Here is a 19353-nt window from a genome sequence, read left to right on the forward strand (position 1 = left end):
ATCACATCTTCAAATTTCATGTACACTGGGAGAAAAAGTTATAGCTGCTTTAGTTTTCCAGTGCACGGAGTTTACAAACCAAATCACTCCAGACCAAAATCTCATACATTTCCAAGCCCCAAATTGAATTGAGGGGTCCATGCACAACCCTAGAGTATATGGCTAACCAGCATTTGAGAGAAAACATGTATGCTTGAATATCTCTCTTACTAAAAGTAAGCCCTTGAATCGTAATGGTACACCTCTACAGGCCAATGATATTCTGCTGGGAATCTTCAATGCAAGTTTCACTTTTCTGGTTATGATCTCATACAGTCCTCAACAATATCTACTCTGAGGTACGGGGAGCAAGTTAGCAGAACGAAAAACATTTTGTTTCCTTGATACTGAAATCAGTTTGAACTCGAGATCAAATGTGGGCTATTTAGATTTTAAATCTGAAGCAGTGGCTGTCGTATTCTGTGAAGTATTCAGCAACTTTAGGTATCAAAGAAAAAGATATGATGAGGTGCAGCTAGCCTTAAAAATCTTTCTCTGGTCATAAAAGCATATATCGGGAGGAAAATTCAGGTTGGCTTTCACTTGGAAGAGTTGCTAACTAAAATTTATTCAGTTGAGTGTCAGCCACAGGTAAGATCATGTAGAGCTGCAGCTTTTGAGCATAAGCAAAACACAGATTCATCCTAGTTAGATTGTCTACCGGTTTAACAAACTTAAGGCTGCAATTTTAAATACATGAGAAAGAATTATATTAGTGATTTGCATGTAACTAAATGAAATCATGTAAGCTGCACTAGCAAACTGTCACTAATTATTGCGATGAGAGTCCAGCGCCTGGTTGTATGCCCATCATGTGACTGATTACAGGACCTGGAATGCGACCAGCACTTTCTCAATTAGTGCCAATCGGTGGAAGAATCATTTCCACTCTGAGGGCTTCCATGACTTACACAATGTCCCTCAACTATGCACAAATTGTCAATAGGATTCTGACTATGAGCAAAGCTAGGCCAACAGTTTAAAAATGAAAGGAAAGGATAAGACTCCTACACTTTAAATAGTTCTGCAGAAAAGAGAAGTTGAGCAATTATAGTTAATACGGCCCCCTCCTTTAAAGCCTTTAAGATAGAAGAGCTCCTAGCCTCTTAACTGCGATTTTCAAAGGAGTAGCCATGGCAGTCTGCGCAAGTTTACCCAGGCAAAAATTAAAATTAAAATAAACAAAAAAGACTCCAAATCTTGTGGCACCTTAGAGAAATAAAGATATCATCTCTTCTATTACATTGAATGTTTGGTTTTTAGTGGTCTAAATAAAAGTATCATATCTACATTTTTTTAGATTAAAAATGACTTATATTTCCGTGTGAGTTTTTGTAGATACATTCATTTCTTCGGTTAATCTTAAAGTATTACAAGGTTTGTTTTTCTGTTTGGACGGGGGGCACCTTAAGCAACCCCCACCAAACACACCTATATCCACGTCTAAACAAACCTACATAAGATCATGCTCTGTCACTACTTCTTATTTATAACTTAAGGCTTCTAGATGAATTTGGATAGGAATAAAAATATGAATTGTGAGGGGAAAAGATTTGATGATAGTTTACATGGAAAAACATGTGTAGGAAAAGCCACCTGCTCAAAAGTGCACACGCCTCCTTCTGGTAGGTGAGGAAAGGGGAAGGACACCTCTTTGAATAGGATGCCTTCTAAGATAGCTACCCCTGCGAGAGTCAGTGTGAAACCAGCTTCTCAATGGTCAGACACTAGGGGGCAGTATCAACATCCTCCATTGTTCATGCAACACCTTGGATATTCATTTGCCTGTCTTGAATGACAGAACCATGTATAGCAATGGTCCCCAACCTTGGACCTCCAGATGTTCCAGGACTACAACTCCCAGAAGCCTTCACCACCACCTCTGCTGGCCAGGATTTCTGGGAGTTGAAGTCCAAGAACATCTGGAGGCCCAAGGTTGGGGACCACTGCTGTATACTACACACAGCATCCCTCAAAGTATCCTGTTCACTTTGAATTGGGTGGTCAGACTGTTCCCATTCCTAGTGATGAAGTTAGGTTCAGTGGCCAGATCTTCTGTCTTTTGCACAGGGGTGTAATCCTGTCGTTTGCCTCAGGCATCACAATTGCTTGATATGGCCCTGCCTGCTGTCCATGGATTGGGGGCAGGTATCATTTATACCTTTTATCAGTGAGTCAGGGACCTGGCTTGCTGAGCCAGAGATTCACCTCCCCGCTGTGCTTCCCGGAGGAGAACCACAAGCAAGCTGCAGAATCCCTGGGCATCCCCAGGAACAGGGAAGGAGAAGCTACCTCTGAGTATTCCCTTACCTAGGGTCACCACAAATTGGAATTGACATGACAGATAATTATGATTTCCCCCCCCCCTCTCCTCAATTAACCAGAGAAGGCAGTAGCTACGTGGATGTCAATCCTGCAGGGCAGTTCCCATCAGACCCTCATCAGCACGGGCCCCTTGTAAAACATCTGGAGGGTCTTAGGTTGTCTACACACACATCCAACCCTTCATTGCTCAGGCAGAAAGATCCTCTTATAAAAGGATCCCCTCTGTGTTACCACCTGCGGTTTCTCCAACAATAGTTATTGTATGGTTTCTATTAAGCCAGTAAGTCCCAAGTCTGAGTAGGCACAGTTTCAGGAGGCAGTCCTATTGCAGTAACTGCCTCCCCTAGACCCGGGGGGGGGGGGTGAGATGGGAGGATGTGACCCTCCAAATATTGGAGCACTACATCTCCCATCAGCCCCACCACTGGTGAAGGATCATGACAGCTGCATCCAAAACATCTGGAAGAATGCACCTTTCCCATTCATGTGCTAGGCATTACAATATTTTTATTTATGCTATTTCAAATAGGTTCAAGTACAATTGTTTGCATGGTCATCCTTGACCAATGTTTTTCCCTGCAGGTAGATTGTCCTTGGTGGAAGGGGGAAGGATTCCCTAAACTTCATATTAGCCTAATGAGAAACCAACTTTTGTTGTTTTGTGTAATGCACCCATCTGACTCAAAAGTTATTTTTAATATCCTTCTATCCCACCTTTCTTCCATCCTGGAACCCAAAGAAATGGACGTGAGATTCCCAAGCTGCTCCACCACTCAGGTACTGTATTGTTCCCTGAATTAGCACTCGCAAGGTGACTGTACGCATCACGTATCATTATACATAGTCTATGTACAGATACGGCTGCCTTACCTGCACATGACTTCATGAGTGAGGAGAACTCTGCACATTTCTGGATTCTTGTTCTGTCCCTCGTAGGTGATGGGCTATAGAAGACATGCAGAGTTACTAGGAGCCGAATTAAAATTAGATTTCTAGAGAATAGTGACAATATATAATTCTATGTAATATCAATCGCTTAAAAAAATTTAAATGTCAAAATAGAGACCTAGAAATAGCAAATTTCATAGATCCTCTTTTTCACACAGCAGGCCATGTTTGCACCAGTGTGCAAACACACACAGAGAGAAAGACTCACTAGAAATTATTTGGATATGAGAAAAACCAAACACAGATCTACTGGTTTCAGGTTTTGAACTAAGACCAAGCAGGAACATAAGTACGTGGGCAGGTTACAGGGCATGAGCAAAAAACGGGGGAAGCAGCAAATGGGCCAAATCTTACCTGTTTTGTTACTGAGTCAATAAGTCTGACAAAAAGATCCTGTTCAGTTCTGACACCTACAGGGAACATCAAAAGAGCAGTAAGAGCAAGATTTAAAAAAAAAAACAACAAGCAAGCAGACTGTTACAAAGGACCTATTTCCTTGTCTATTGAACCAAGGATGCAAGCCCATGTTATCCTAATGGCTACTTTTCTTCCTAAGTAACTTTCCAGGGACTGCACACCAGAAGCATGGGGACTTGCCACCCAATCTTAAATGTGTTTATCTTAATGTAGGATAGAAGCACAGACCAGAATACTATTGGTGTTGGTGTGAGGGCTTGCACAAATTGCCACAGCTAATTTCAGCTAACTGATGGCGGGCCAGACATGTCTCAGCTGGGCAATGAGACATATGACCCAGATGCCTCCTAGCACCTCATCAGCTGGCTACAATTAGCAAGTCACACAAACTTCGTGCAAACACCATTTTCTCTAATGAGCTCAAGGAGGCATACAGTACGTGGCTCTTTATCAAGTCAAGAAAATGTGACTGGTCCAAAAGAATTCCATGGCTGAGTGGGGATTTGAATCCAGGTCCCCTAATTTAAATCTGCACCCATAGCTGGTGGTTCAAGTCTCTGGCTGGGAAGCCAGAGGTTGGGAGTTCGATTCCCCACTGTATCTCCTTGAGAGAGGCTGGACTTGATGATCCCTCCCAGCCCTGCAGTTCTAAGTTCTGATGCAACCTACAAATTGCTTCACCACATTAGCTTTCTTGCTATATCCTCTGTATAAAAGCACCCCATACTCCGAAGACAAACTCCGTATTTGAAAAACAACAAAAACAACAGGCCTCTCTATTCCAGTGTTCTGTTTGCTCGGCAGCCAGACGAAGCTTATGGGGTCTCCATAAGCAGAACATGACTGTAACAACACTCCATTTCCTTCATGCATTTTCCTTTTTCTTATTTTCTACATATTCTTATTCTATCTCACGCACATACACGCATCTACATACACATCTCTAATCAACCAAGCAGGAAGAGATCATAAGGAAGGGAGGTTTCGACTGGTGATTCACTTCCCACACATCCATCCAGACATGCTGCTAAATTGTTTTCCAAGTCAAAATGCTTCAGAGAGGAAGGAGATGGGTAAAACATGCAGGATGATGCTCAGGTACTTCCAAAGGATCATGTGGCCTGTACTTCCAGAGGGCTTCGGATCTTGCCTAACCCCTGCAGAGCAAAAGAAGCTCAGAAAGGCCCGACATAGCGATGGGAGGGGGAGTCAGGGATCGTATGCATAACAACAACAACAACAACAACAACAACAACAACAACAACAACAACAACAACAACATTATTCTCAGGAGAGGAAGCTAAGATCAGGCAAAGGCAGTGGTTTCCCAACCTTGGGTCCCCAGATGTTCTGTGACTAAAACACCCAGTAGCCCTTACCACTCGCTGTGCTGGCCAGGATTTCCGGGATTTGTAGTCCAAGAACATCTCTGGATCCAAGGCTGGGAACCACTGGGCCAAAGCATGGGACATGCTCAAGGGAATGGCTGGAAGTCAATCTTACAGGTTTCAAGGACCCGTTGCAGGCCATTGTCATCATATTAGAACTGGAAGGGACCCTCTGGATCATCCAGTCCAGCTTCTGTCAAGGAGGCACAGTGGGGAATCAAACTCCCAACCTCTGGCTCCATAGCCAGAGATCTAAACCCAAAGACCACCCAGGTCCCTGCCTGTTAGTTCCCTAGCCCTGGCCTAGAAACATCTTTATTTGCTCCTCTGCAAAAATGTCAAGCTAGGAATAACGAGCAGCTTTAATCTGCTGTAGTTATCAAAAATTATCAAAGAGTCCTGTTGCACCTTAAAGACCAGCACATTTTGCATAGCCTGAGTATTCATTGATGGGTGCAGCCTTCTTCAACAGACGGATGCACTGTCCTCTCAGCGGTCACCTATTGATATAGTACATAGTAGGGTTCAGGGGCTACACACCATGCCCTTGAAGAAGGGAGCTTGCCTGTCTTCCAAGTTAACAAATGAAATGACTATCAAATTCTGTTGCCTTTTCATGTTAAAGAGGTTTAACAGGTTTTTGAAAACCTCCTACAAACCTTTCAGACCTTACTATTTGAAACAGAAAGAGAAGTGGGGGGGGGGAGGGCAAAGGGAACCAGCATATATATTATGATGACCAAGCTGAGTTCAGCTTGGGGTTTTCTTTCTAGTAGGAATGTAATCAGATCTCGGGCTTTTCGGACTGTCTTGTGTGAGAACTCTCTAGTGGTTAGGTCACTCATTCACTGCAGCAGGGGGTGAGCGACTTACCATTGCTGTAAAGCAGCTGCAGTTTGTAGTGGGTACCGTTATTGGTTTTTTCATTCCCTTGTTCCTGGGGTGGGGGGGGGGAAGAGAAGGAGAGAAATAGGTCAGAAAGATGGTTGTTCACATCACTCAGAATAAAACCAATTCAGTCAATTTTTCCAAACTGGGAACCATTAAGTGTTTAGCAGCACAACCCTCCTCTCCGTGTTCATCCCAAATAAGTCCCAAGGAGTTCCATAAAATTTGTTCCAGTTAAATACGGGCACCAGGATTTCAATCTGGACTGGCAGCAAAATATCTTTCTTCCAAGGAATTAACTTTGCAAATATCCATTCCACTGTGTTCCATATGCTTCTGGGTAAAAGTTAATTGGATTGCACCGCTCCCAAGTCATTCCTGGATACAGAGCCATCCAAAGGATCTTAAGAAGTTCAGAGAGGGCTTCCCCCACCCCACCCCCAGGGAACTGGGAACAAGATGTCAACTACAAAAATGGGAAGGATGGCTTTTATCTTTGGAGAATTGGACAAAAGTGCCCAGTTTATGTTAACCCCGCTCACTTCATAATGACACAAATGTAAGAGTGGATGATACCTTTTATCGGACCACTAAAAAAAAATATTAAGCAGCCTTCTTCTAAATCATGTGTATGGAAGAGAGAATTTCAAGTCAATATCCTGAAGACTGGTTTTTAAAAGCTTTTTTTAAAAAAGCTTAAGAATAGTTTAAAAACCATGGCTGGATGAGTGCAAAGTTTCCTTGATCCAGCATTCCCACCGGGGGCATCCAGATCCACCTAAAGCTGAGTGCAAGGTCTTGCTTTGACTCAGTAGAATCAACCCAGGGAGAGAAAAGTCCTGTCTGGAAGTTATTTTAATAATCTTGCCATGCTAGAGGACGAACTTTGGAGACGGTCACGAGGCTCGTCTCAGAGAGAAAAGATAAAACGATTTCCACCCACCCACCCTAGTCTTTTACTCTGAAATACCCAGAGAAAGATGCAGAAACTAGAATCGGACAGAAGAAATAGGGAAGGAAGGAGGACTCAAAACCCACTCGTGGATCGGACCAGATAAGAGTCCCTCCCAGGAATAAAATAGCCCATTTTTAAAGGGGGAAAAGTTGGTTTTCGAAAACAAAAACACGCAGACAAATAAATAAAACTTCAAGTGCTACATCCCTCCCTCGCAAACTTTCTTTCCTGGTTTTACTTTAAATGCAGACTTCCATTTCTGTTGCGCGCCTCCACACACTTTTCGTATCTTAGTCTATAAAAGCATCAGCTCCGTATGGAATCTGGAATTTATTTTGTACAGCAAGGCGGCTATCGCTGCTTCTGCTTATGTTGATATTTGATTTTTCACCACGTCACCCTCCACCCCACCCCCGACACTCAGACGAGCAGAAACTAACCAGAAGCCTCAACTTCGCCAGAGCAAAGCACTTCCAAAAACCTCCCTGAAGTTTCGTAAAAACGGCCACGGAAAAGCCAGCCGCGTGGAACCCCTCGTGAGCAGGCAGCTTAGTCTGTTTCAGGATCGTGGGCTGAGGAAACCCTTCGGGAGGCTGAAACTGACGCGAGAAACTTCCGAAGGCGAGTGAAATTGACCAGCATGTCTTCCTAGCAAAAGGCTGGGAAGTTCTCCTGCCTTAATGAACTAGATAATTAACAGCTGCCTTTTACAGAAGCTCCGGCTCGCCGCAATCAGGGTTGGATCGGGATCAGGTGCTGGCGGGACCCGAGATGCCTCGAGCCTTTTGGACTCCAATGGGGAACGGAGACATTAATTATTTCCTGGAAAGGGCAGGTCCCTGGCTACGAACTGTGCCGTGATTTATTTTTTTTTAAAGGGAGATCCGGGGAAAGTCCGTACGCTTGTGCTTACTCTTCCACAAACCCCAATTCCTAGACATTTCTCTCTTTTTTAAAATGTTTTCTTGGAACTTTCAAGTCATCGGGGAAGTGTTTGAAAAAAATCCACTTCCAAGAGACTGCGCGAAGGATCGCGGTGTGCCAGAGAGAAAAAGGAGGCGCAAAAAAGGGAAAGACCAAATCGGGGGAAAGAAACTACAGGCGTGGGAAGGATCCGTCCCGCCGGAAGCCTTACTTTGTCGTTCTCCACGAAGTCCACGAACGCCGTCCGCTCGATTTCCACCGGCTGCCCTTGTCGGTCGTAAAGCGCCAGGACGAAGTGGAAAAAATTAGACTTCCGCAAGTTCGACGGCGGTTGTTTCTCGAAGTGGGCTCGGGACAAAGCCACGCCGCTGCGGGAGGAAAAGGAGAAAGCAAAAGGGACGTGGGGAGAGAGAAATGAATAAAAGTGCGAAAGCGGAAATAAGCAGCAGCTGCGATCCTATGTGGCCCTAGTTAAGGGGAATAGAATCCCCTTCTAAACAGTGTGGTTCCGTGTGGGTAGGGTTGCGCCCACAGACTGCAATCCTAAACAGGCTTAGTGGGAGGAAACAGCACTCAGGGCAGTGAGACTAAGACGCTGGTGGGCACTTACCTCCGAGCAAACCCCACCCGACCTGTTTCCAGATCAGCATGCACAGGATCTGGCGCAAATTGAAGTAGATAGGATTGGGTTGTCGGAGCCCGGAGAGCAACTCCCGCTGCTCGCTCACACAGGCATGCAATCACACAGAAAGTGTTCCGGCACCTTCCAAACGAAAGAATTAATCAAGCACCCCTTTAAGCTTCCTTAGAAGTAATCCCATTGTGTTCAGCGTGCTTACTCCCCGGTAGGAGCGCGGGGGTTGGGAGCCTCCCTCCAGCCCAAGACGGGTGGCCCCCCCGCCTCCTCCAGGTGGAGGGAGCTTTTCCTCGCTAATCGCCGGAGAGACAAAATGACAACACAGGAGAGTGTGCCGATTATATTTCACGGTTCTTTAGTTCCACCGTTTAGAATCTATTTGCCAGCTGAGAAAAAGACTATAGGCATCTCTCCCCAACTTCTGCCAGAACAGATCTTTTACTGTGTCTTTAAGGTATTAAAGAGTCGTCGTTTCCCCCCCCCCTCCTTTTTTTTTTAAAATGGTCACAGCAGGGTCGGTCAGCCCTTGAAAGAGCTTAAGAAGTGCGCAGGTGAAAAGCGAGGCTCAGGATCAGAAAACCCAACACCGCGGGAAAGAAGGTCGGGAAAACGAGTCACCTGCGACAATCCTTTTTATTATTATTATTATTATTATTTTATTTATTAATATTATGTGAGTCTCGCTGGGAGACAGCCTCCAAGTATCTTACTCCCGGGTCAGAAAAATCAAAGTCTTTGGTCTCGATGGGCGGGATAGGATGCCAATAAATAAATAAATAAAAAGCCGTTGTCCCTCGCTCAAAATTTTATATTGTGAAAAGCACAATGACAGGCACGTGTTTAATCACACGGAATCACCAGACCTGCCACCGGACGGATCAACTTATCAGGTGCGAAGCTTCAGTCCCCTCACTGGGAATTACTACTCGGGAGGTATTTTGTAAGCTGGACGTTTTGCAAACCCTTGAACGACGCTCCCCAACCCTGCGATAATACCAACCCGGCCGTCGACTCCCGCTGTCTAAAGCCAGGGCCGGCCCCAATACTTGGTTTGACCTTGATTTTTCGCGGCTTTGTCCAGAAAAAGCTTTGCTCTATACGATTCCTTTTCCGGCTGTCTTGCTTCGGGAACACTTGGAAAGTTTTTACTCGGCGGTTCCTTTTGTTTCAGATCCTGCTCATTTATCATCCTTAAGAATACAGGCGGAATTTGGGACGGGGCGGGGGGATAAAACATGGAAGGACGAGCGACACAGGCAAAGAGAAGTCGGTCCCTTCCAATCTTTAGAAGTTATGACCCCATCTCCCGGCTGTTCGATTTATTTGGGAGTAAGGCCCCTTACAATGAGTGGGAAATACTTCCGAGTAAAACGACAGAAGAATTGACTTTAAAAACACATAAGGACGGCCGGGGGGTCCCGTCGATTTTTGAGCTACAGATCCAGCCTTCTGCCTGAGAGTCATCAGTATCTTCCCTCTAAGGTCACCAAATTTCTTTCGCTTGACGAGTGCAAAAGGGGGGGGGGAGCCGAGTATCTTTCTTCCCTCCCCCCAGCATCAGCACTTCTCAGCCCAGGAAGACCCAGTTTTTCCCGACGATCGATAAGAGGGTTTCCCTCACTCTCTTGCAAGGGGCTACCACCGCTCCGCAACAGTCATTTTGCGGGGAAAGTACAGGGCACTGAACTGGAAAGGTCACTGATGTTTTCCCCCTTAGGGTGGGGAAAATAAAACCTCTTAAAGCAACTCCCCGCTTACACTCGGAGCATGAAGCGCATCCGTCGCGCGATTTGCAATTTAAATAATTGAAACGGAGACCCTCCCGCTGCTCCGGTTGCTGAAAAAGTTCCGGGATTTGAAGAGTAATTCCGGAGAGGAAGGGGAGGGCGAGGTTTGGATGGCGATTTAGGATGGGGAACGGACGCGCTTCGCCTGCCTCCTTGCCTTTGGACAGCTGGCTGATGGAAACGCCCTTGAAATCAATTAATCTCCCGAGCGGAGAAATTGACTTCTTCCAAAGCGCCGCTGTTTAAGATCCGTGTTTCACTGGCAAACTGCAGTATCTTAACAATAAACGCGCGGTGGTAGGTGACACGAAGGCCTGCTCCTATACAGACAGGTGGAAGTCACTCCGCTTTCGCACCCGTTTCCGACCTTCCCAAAAATAAAATAAAACCAGTGCTTTAAAAGTCGGCTTCTATTCTTGTTTGTTCAGATGCAAACAAACAAGGAGGGCTTACTTAAAAGTTCACTTTATATACGATCGCGGCCTTGTTTTTTTCTCTTCGATTACTTTCCTGCTTCTTGCGCCAATCCTATGCTTTAAAATCAGGGATTCAAACCGGCCTAGCCAAGCCGGTCGTTCGCACTGCCCCATCTAAGGCGTGTTTACCCCGAAGCAAACGCCACTGATCCCAGTGATAAATGTCTACTCAGAAGTCAATCCCATGGAATCCTATGGGGTTCACTCCCAGATTAAGTAGACATGGGATTGCAGCCTTCCTACATTAGGTGGACTTGTAGGCTCTCGAGTTTAAAATAAGTTTAGAATTCTTATCTAGGAGAGGGCGCAATCCTAAAATAAGAGCATGTACTTGGAGATAAACCCCAATTGATTAAGTGGTAAACGTCTAAGCAAACATTCGTTAAATCGGATTTAAAACTACTGTACAGTCCTGTCCTAAACGTAGTTTGCTCGGAACTTGTTTCCCACTGAAATCAGTCGCATTTATTTCCTGGTACAGTTGGACGGGGTTGCATCCCGGAATATTTTAGGCAGAGAAGTGACTATAGGATCGGAGTAGAGTACTTGCTGAAAGAAAAGCCACAACTTTCCTTTCGTATTTCAGATGGATTGATTCCGGATAATTCCGGTTCAAATTCTTTCCTGGGAATTGATCCCATCCCGGAGAAAGTGTGGGGCTCTGTCCTACAATTTCACACCCAGTTCGAGGTGGCTTTACTTCTGAAACTGGAACACCCCCCCCCAAAAAAAAACCACACACACACACACAAACCCACCCATAGATTACATAGTGACTTGGAGGTGTGTATTTCTGTTCGAAAAGTTCCAAAAGTGAGATCTGAATTTAGATGCATCTGTACAACCCGATCACTGAATGGGACCCTTGATTTCCTCAAGACAGTTTTAGCCTGTTTGTTTTTACACCTCCAGGTGGGAAAGAAAACCTGTTAGAACAATCAATGGAGGGGGGAGTTTGGCCCCGCGAAAGCCGATCTTCCTTCTTCCCAGGGCAGCAAACAAGAGGGATGTTTATTTTTCCCTCGCTTGGAAGACGGAGCTGGTTTCTTGAGTTCCAATTCTGCCGGTAGCCCAAACGCAAACTTTCCCGGACCGCAACGAGGACTCCGCAGTTTCCGACGCATCCGACGGGCAGTGGGTTTAAAGGGGGGGGGGTAAAAGTGTGAGATTCTGCAAGCCGAAGCGGACGCACGTCTGTCACCAAGGTCAAGCCGGCCGAAGCCGGAGGAGCTGACACCCGGGAAAGGCGGCGTTCAGACGGCGGCGTTGGAAAAGATCCTTCGCCACGGGTGTGCGGGTACGCTTTCCAGCGGGCCGCCAGCTTCGCAAAATGGGTCCATTTCGGCGCAAAGGCACGGCCATTTGGAAAGGAGAGGAAAGGGCCCGCTTGGATTCTCGAGTCCTAAACTTCCCCCTTATCTAAGATGTATTGATCATTGATATCACTGGGACTTATTTCCACCTAAATGTTTCCGAGAATTGGGCGGCGTTAAGCGCGTCTTTCTGCCGGCCGGTTGGAAAGTGCATCTAAACCGCTGACGCCTGCGTCTGGATGCCGCACAAGGAAGGGCTCGACGGGGGCGATTTTCGCCATAAAGAGCAGAGCCGCCGGGCGCCTTCAGGTCTCCGATCCGCGAACGTTTTCACCAGGAAAGCCTCCCTGAGTTCATCGAGGGATCTAGGACTTCCGCGGTGACCGAGCAAGCCGGACGCGGGAGGGTTTACTCGCGGGTCGCTGACTCTCTTCTTCGGAAGCGTCCAGCGGTGAAAAAAAAAAGTCTCATAAGCTTGGCTCCCCCCGGGTCCGCTTCGAATCCCGGTGGCCCAGAAGCGAGGTTCAGACCAGATCCACCTCTTTGGGCGCCTACTATTTCTTGACAACCCCAAACTGACTTCTGCAGAACCTGTTCCTTGAAGTGAAAAAGCCTTTAGGATCTCTCATTCTTGAACCCCGTTCCTTAAGTCACGGGGATGCGCGTCCCGTTGAATTCAATGGGTCTTCTCTCCCCCCCCGGAAAACTGGAGATTATTTTTTAAAAAACCGCAGGAAGCTGAGCGATTTCACGGGTTCTGGTTCTGATACTTTCAGCGGACTTTACTTTCAAAGAACCGCAGATCGTCGCCCGACTCTCAACCGCGGTCAAAAGTCTCCAGGAGGTGCAACTCCATGGATCTAAAGATATATATATTTTTGCTCCCTGATATATCCTGCCGGCCGGGCAGCTGAATCTTAAGCCTGTTTTCTCAGAAGTAAATCTCACGGATTTCACTCAGACTGATGCAGTCAGAGGAGACTTTCCCTTTAAAAAGGCAGCCCTGATCTGGCCGCTTTAACCGTCGTCACTTCGCCTCAGCTGCGTTATGGATCGCTCTTGCGATCAAACGACCAAACCACCTCTATAACTAGGAGTGAAGTGAGGTGAACCGGCGCTTTCCTACCTGCATCCTACTTGCAAGTCACTTCTTTGGCTCTGAAGTACAGATCGAGATCGAAACCGCTCCTTTAATCGCTTTTAAAAAGCGAATAAAGGAGTTTTGGGTTAAGAGAGTTTAAAAGGAAGACCGTCTGGATATTCTTTAGACGTCTTTCTCCCGTTCCGAAGACATTCACAATGGAAGACTCTCCGTGTTCCGGAGCTTGTCTACTCGGAAGTAAGTTTGGCTGGATTCCAGGAAGCTTATTCCCCCTGTAAACAACTAGAATTGTTTTCCTAAAAGGGGAGGGGGAGAGAGATGTGAACTGCAGAGGGAACAACTAAAGTCCCTAAGAATCTTCGTCCTTTCCGCCGCAAAGGGTCCCCCCCCCCCGGCGGCCTATGAAAACCAGCGGCTAAACAGAGCGATTCAAGATGGTTACAGAGAGATCGGTAAGGCTGACTCACGAGGAAGCGTGTAGTCTAAGGCTGTTGTCATGAATTCAACAGGACTTAGTTGTGAGTGGATGTGACTAGGTTTTCATTGTTAAGAGCAGCAAAACCCAGCCACACCGACTTCTAGCCCCAAAACACACGCGCGCGCACACACACACACATACACACGCACAAACACAAAGTTCGACTTTGTTGTTTGAAGGCAACGACCCCTAGCAGCTTCTTCTTCCCAAGTGCCCTCATTTATTATGATTATCTGCAGTAAATAAGTAAATAACCCGGGATCTGGTGGATCTCAGCTCGACTGTCAAGTGGATGCGTTGGGGGGGGGGGTCACTCTGACACTCTGGATCAGGCGCAGAGTGTCCGAAAGAGGGGGCGGAGAAAGGAAGCAAAGATATTGAGACTGAGAACAATCGGAAATTACCTTTGAGCGGCTACGTTGGCATCCACCACGCCAACATTCCTGACCCAGGACCGGACCGGATCCATCTCGGAGCCCAGCACCTTGTCTTTCAGGATGGGTCCTCTTCCTAGTGTATCTTGGATCCCAAACATTGGAAAAGTTGATTATTCCTCAAAAAAAACCACGAGGCTTCCTTGGCGTGCAGAGGAAATTGGGGGAGAGGGATTTAAAAAACAAAACAAAACAGGGACACGCACAAATCCCGAGGAAGTTCAAAACGCCGCCTCTGGAAGGACCAGCTGGATTTCTGCTCCAGACAATAATGATGCTCTTCAAACGATCGGCTGAACGGGGGAGACGGCTCGCTTTCTCTTCCAGCCAGCCCGCGCTCTCGATTCTAGCCGGTCGAAGTCGTCGGGCGCTGCTCAGCCTCTTCCGAGACTAGAGATCATTTTTCTAGGAGCCGGTGCCGGAGAGCAAATCCCATCTCCTTGCTCCGTTCAGGCTTCCAGATCACCTGCTTGGCAGAGACACGAGGGCAGCAGCAATTGACGGCTGCCTAATCCACGAGGAGAAAACGAGAGCGGGGGGGGGGGGGAGAGGAGAGAGAGAGAGAGAGAGAGAGAGAGAGAGAAGAAAGGGGGGGCAAAGAGAGTGAGAAACAAGGCAGGGATCAATTGCGAAAGAAGCGGGCGAAATCCTACTAAAAAGCATCTGATTACAAGCAAAGCAGAGGCGACGCGCGCGCGGCCGTTTTTCCGGACCTCCGTCACCATGAATGGGTTACAGCGGAGGGGAGAGAACGTTGCCCGGGGAAAGGGGAGGAGCGCCAGGCCATATAAGGTGTTCTTATTTGCATAGGCTCGTCCCATTGGAGGAGAGGCGCAGGCCGGTTCTCGAACGGAATACGCGGTGCCCGGGGGAACGAAAGCGGTGGGCGGGGCGCCACCTAAGGTGCGCGTGTGTGCGCGCGCTTAGCGAGCGGGCCGGGTTTGCAAAAGGCGTCGGGGAAAGAGTTGCGGGAAAAAGTTCTTCGCCCCAATTTTGCGCCGCCGGTTTCTCTCTCCAGGAGCAGATCTGAGGGAGAGGCAGGGAGGCTCAGCCTCCTTGCCAGCCCCAGGGTTCGTCCCCCCTGGCCTTCGGGTCATCCCTTTCCGGCTTTCTCAAAACTTTCAAGAAGTATTTGGGGGAGTAAATCGTCTATACTGTACTTTGTTTGCTTCGCTCGGTTTGGAAGGGAATAGGCGGGAGAACCGATCCCAGGCCGGCTGGAGGTGCGAGCACCCCCCTAGAAGAGGGATCGACCCCCCGTTACTCGGGAGAATGCCCCCACTGAAAGTAGCGGGCTTATTTTTGGAACTGGCCGCAAAGAGCCATCTGATCATCATACTGATCATGTCGACGCTAACTTAAACAACAGTCTCTCTCTCTCTCTCTCTCTTTCTTTCTTTCTTTTTTTCTTGTCCACAGAATTTCACCTTAAATTTCGGGCTGTGAAACATGTACTTCATTTATACATACGCGCATGTGATTTCACGTGTATGGTTATGAGAAAGAGAGAATGTGTGTGTGTGCACGCACGCATTATCTCTTTTTCACGCCTACAAATGCAGCTTTTTTAAAAAAATGAAATAAGGTGGGGGGGCGCCGATCCGAAGCGTTATAATCCTCATTCCCCCCCCCCCCGGTTGTTCTTCCAGGAGAGAAGGGCGCGTTGCTCGATAAATTAAGCCGGCTTGGTGTCCTTTCCCTCCGACCCCCCTGGTCCTTTTGTCCTCCGATCTGGGGTATAGATTTGCCCCTGAAATCTATATAACACCAAAGCGAAAACAGATTTCAAGACAATGAATGCAAATCTGGACTCCGAGACCATCTGCCAGATGAGGGAATCAGATGTTCCCCGGTTAAAGCGGCGGAGACTGGCTTCCCCGGCCTCATTATGCACAAGTCTTCATTTAAAACTCCTCTCTCTCTCTCTCTCTCTCTCTCACACACACACACACACACACACAGAGAGAGAGAGAGAGAGAGAGAGAGAAACATACACACACTTTAAAAAATAGTCTTGTGAACCTTACTCAACTCGATCCTAAATTTCACTTATATTTTCAAATAATTAGCTCCCAATACCATCATGTGTCTCTTTTGCGGGCATCCACATGAAGATGCGTCTCTTCCCCCCCCCCCTCTTCTTTTTAAGAGGGAAAAATTGAACAGTGCATCAAACTCCTTGACAGAAGAGGCTGGAGGGGGGCGTTGGCTTTACTCAAATCCGGGGTGGTAGGGTGGGAAGAAGAAAGAAAGAGTTCTAAATTATTTTGTCCAAATTCATGACAGAACTGGCGTTAGATGACCTAATAAATCTAAGTCCACGGTTGCACATAAATATTTAGCATTAATCTTCTCCTCCACCTTCCCTTGATTCGCTTCCTTGCCATTGATACTCAGGGGGTAAAAGATCTTGTCGATAAAAATGCATTTAATATTCTGGCTGTGTTTCATTTTAAAAGGAATTTTGCAAGCATTAAGCAAACGCGTTTGGTGGGGAAAAAACGTGTAACTTCAGAGCAGTTTTATTATTGCTTTGAGATTTAAGATGATAGATTTGGGCACAATCCTGACGGTAGCCTTCCTGCTTAAATCCCGGCCGGTTTAAACCCGAAGTTTTCCCTGTTCCTGTGGATGTTTTGGCGGCTTTCCTTTGAATAACTTGGAAACTTCTTTATTGCCTATTTACATTGCAGCACGTGTGGCAGGCGAGACGAGGCTGTGATCTCAGCCCTAGGCGAATGCGTTGGCTGGCTAAGCCATCTGCTCCGAAACGCGACGGCGGGGCTACTCTAGTGTAAACTGGCGGGGCGGAAGAAGCAGGTTGCCTTCACTTTAAAGAGCGAGCTCCGCGTGTTGCTCCCGCTGGAATAAAAAGGGTCCAGTTGCACAGAGTGAAATCTATGCAAGACCATGGGATTTACCTCCGAGGAGACCGGCACAGGGCTGCGCTGTTACGAACTGTTGCTCAAAACTTTCATGTTTAGTTTTGTTTCAAATTACTGGCCCTCTGCTGAAAAATTCGAAGGGGAACCGGTATTTCTTCTCTTTTTTTGCTCCTTTTCTTATATATATTGCTATGGTTGTTGTTGCTGTTTCTTGTAATTTTAAGCAAGTCTCGGGGCTTTCAGAGTACGGACGTGCCGTCCTAAAACAATATCTGCTCCGAATGAAGTTCCGTTGAGTTGAGCAAGGTTACTCCTAAGGAACGGGCTAGGGACCGCACCGTCTGTCCCTAAATAAGGCTGCGATCCTATACACGCGCTTACGAGAGAGGAAGCCCTCAGGCACTCTGGAGGACTTACTTCGGAGTAGATACGCAGAAGGTAGGAAAGAAAGACCTCTAGACAAATCTTTCCCCGGAGTAGGAGGGGTGCTGTCTTGCAGAAGAGGAGGGAAAGTCCCATGTCAGGAGGTCTGGAGGGCTTGGGGCTTTTGATGGAAAGGGGGCAGACGGGTCAGAGGGCAGAAGACACGGTCAAGGGATGGAGCACCGCCTTCAGCAGCTGCCGCCCATTAGCCCTCCCTTCCCGGAGACGGTCTGAATGGGACGGTGGGAGGTGAACTTTCCCTCATCCCCCAGACCCTGTTGGAAAGCGGTGTGGCTTCAATCCGGATCGGTGGCACGAAAGCGGAGCCAAACCAGTTCTGCTCTCAAGCAGATCCAAGCGCTGGAAAGAAGGTCGGGAAGGAAGCAAATGGTGGCTTCTCAGCCCCTTTCTCCGTGGCAGCCACCCACGCCCGTCCTGCTCACCCTGACTCAGTTTACCGACTGTTCCGTCGGTGGCCTGAAAGGAAAACGCCTTCTTGCCTTCTGGAAGAGGTTTCCGCTTCACAACCAGCCACCCGAGCCGCTCCGAAGGTCCAGCGGTGGCCGAGGGACAGCTGAACTCGGATCCGGGGAGGAGTAACTTGTGCGGCTGTCCAGGTCCCATCGCCGGTTTTGCTGGATACGATGGATGGGAGTTGTAGTCCAAGGGCACCGGAGGCAGCGGGAACCCGACCTTGGTTTGGACCGGCGGTGCGCAGATCGGTGAAGTTTTTCGACTAACAACTCCAGGATTTTCCAGACAGCTACACAAAGCTACTCGCCTCTAGTCTGGAGTTTTAGGCTTTGTGGAGTCAGGGGGTCAGACCTAATCATCAATACTTGAATTAATATCCGCGCCACCTAAACGGAATTTTAAAATAGGAAGGCTAAAGAAACGCTGAAGGAGTATAAGGACTCGTTTCCTAGAGCCACCTTGATTTTTACGATGATTGACTTTATTAGCCGGGAAACACTCTCTCGCGCACGGGGCAAAGGCAGACTTTCTAGCAACTCTAGCTGATGGGAGGGGCAGCCCAGCAACATTTGGAGGGCCGCCCGTTGCTCACCCCTGTAGTGCAAGGTGCTAAAGACAGCCTTCGTGGCCATCATCACAGAAAAGGGGCCCAAAACTGCGCAGATTCAGCCCGTTAAATTTGAGCCGTTCTCAATTTTTTGCCAAATACGCAGTGAAGGGTGAGAAACTCTTTCACTTCGCTGGAACAGATCAAGGATCCATCGCATCCTGAATCCCGTTTCCTTCAGAGATTAACCAGATGCTTCCGGGGTAGCCGAGGATCAAGACGGACATTAAATAGCCCTACCCGACTCTCTTCCCCCCACACACACATCCACTGGGAAACCGAAGCAGAAATTAAGTTTCTGACTCTGGAGGTCAGCGTTTCAAAGGCTTTTCTTGCTCTCACAGATGCATATCTAATCTTTCTTTAAAGCTTCTGAGCCAATGGACACATCTTGTGGCAGTGAGTTCTGCAGATTAATTAAGCTTTTGTGTGAATCGTCATCTTCATCTTAGAACTCCGGAGCTGGAAGGGACCTTATTGATCATCAAGTCAAGCCCCTGTTAAGCAGGTACAGTGGGGAATCGAACTCATAACCTCTGGTTTTGCAGCCAGAGACCTAAGCCACTGAGCTATTAAGAAAGTCTCTGCGTAGGTGGAGCAGCTAATGCCTCCAGATATACTCTACCACCGCTTGCCAAGAAAACCCTCAACCTTCTAGCCATTTATGTGCTAGAAGTGTAACTGAATGGTTTCCAGCTTGATAGCCTTCAGGGTTGAGCGTGGACTACAAATTCCATGAGTTTTTCACCATGATGAATGGAGCTGTGGGGTGCTGTAGAAGAAAATACCCAACGGGGTTGGTAACCCATCTGCAGGAGTTGATGCTCTGTCTTTGAATGGTGTGGTTCCAACC

At 47.4% G+C, this 19353-nt stretch overlaps 1 protein-coding gene across 2 annotated transcripts in view; it reads right to left on the reverse strand.

The window, feature by feature from the left end:
• EBF2 (EBF transcription factor 2) overlaps positions 1 to 14835 on the reverse strand; it is a 267672-nt gene extending 252837 nt beyond the window's left edge. Inside the window, exons 1-5 of one of the 2 annotated variants that reach the window (XM_072978815.2) lie at positions 14082 to 14835; positions 8096 to 8252; positions 5991 to 6054; positions 3667 to 3722; positions 3235 to 3308 (exon numbers count right to left, since the gene is read on the reverse strand). In XM_072978815.2, the coding sequence (XP_072834916.1) occupies positions 3235 to 3308; positions 3667 to 3722; positions 5991 to 6054; positions 8096 to 8252; positions 14082 to 14212 (482 nt within the window). In that variant the 5' untranslated portion in view covers positions 14213 to 14835. Of the gene's footprint in view, positions 1 to 3234; positions 3309 to 3666; positions 3723 to 5990; positions 6055 to 8095; positions 8253 to 8494; positions 11887 to 14081 lie in introns of those variants that run through there. The other variant, XM_078379733.1, reaches the window with a different exon arrangement.
• Between the last annotated feature and the right edge of the window lie 4518 nt (positions 14836 to 19353).

The sequence above is a fragment of the Pogona vitticeps genome, chromosome 8 (genome assembly GCF_051106095.1).
Source record: "Pogona vitticeps strain Pit_001003342236 chromosome 8, PviZW2.1, whole genome shotgun sequence".
Lineage (NCBI taxonomy): Eukaryota > Metazoa > Chordata > Lepidosauria > Squamata > Agamidae > Pogona > Pogona vitticeps.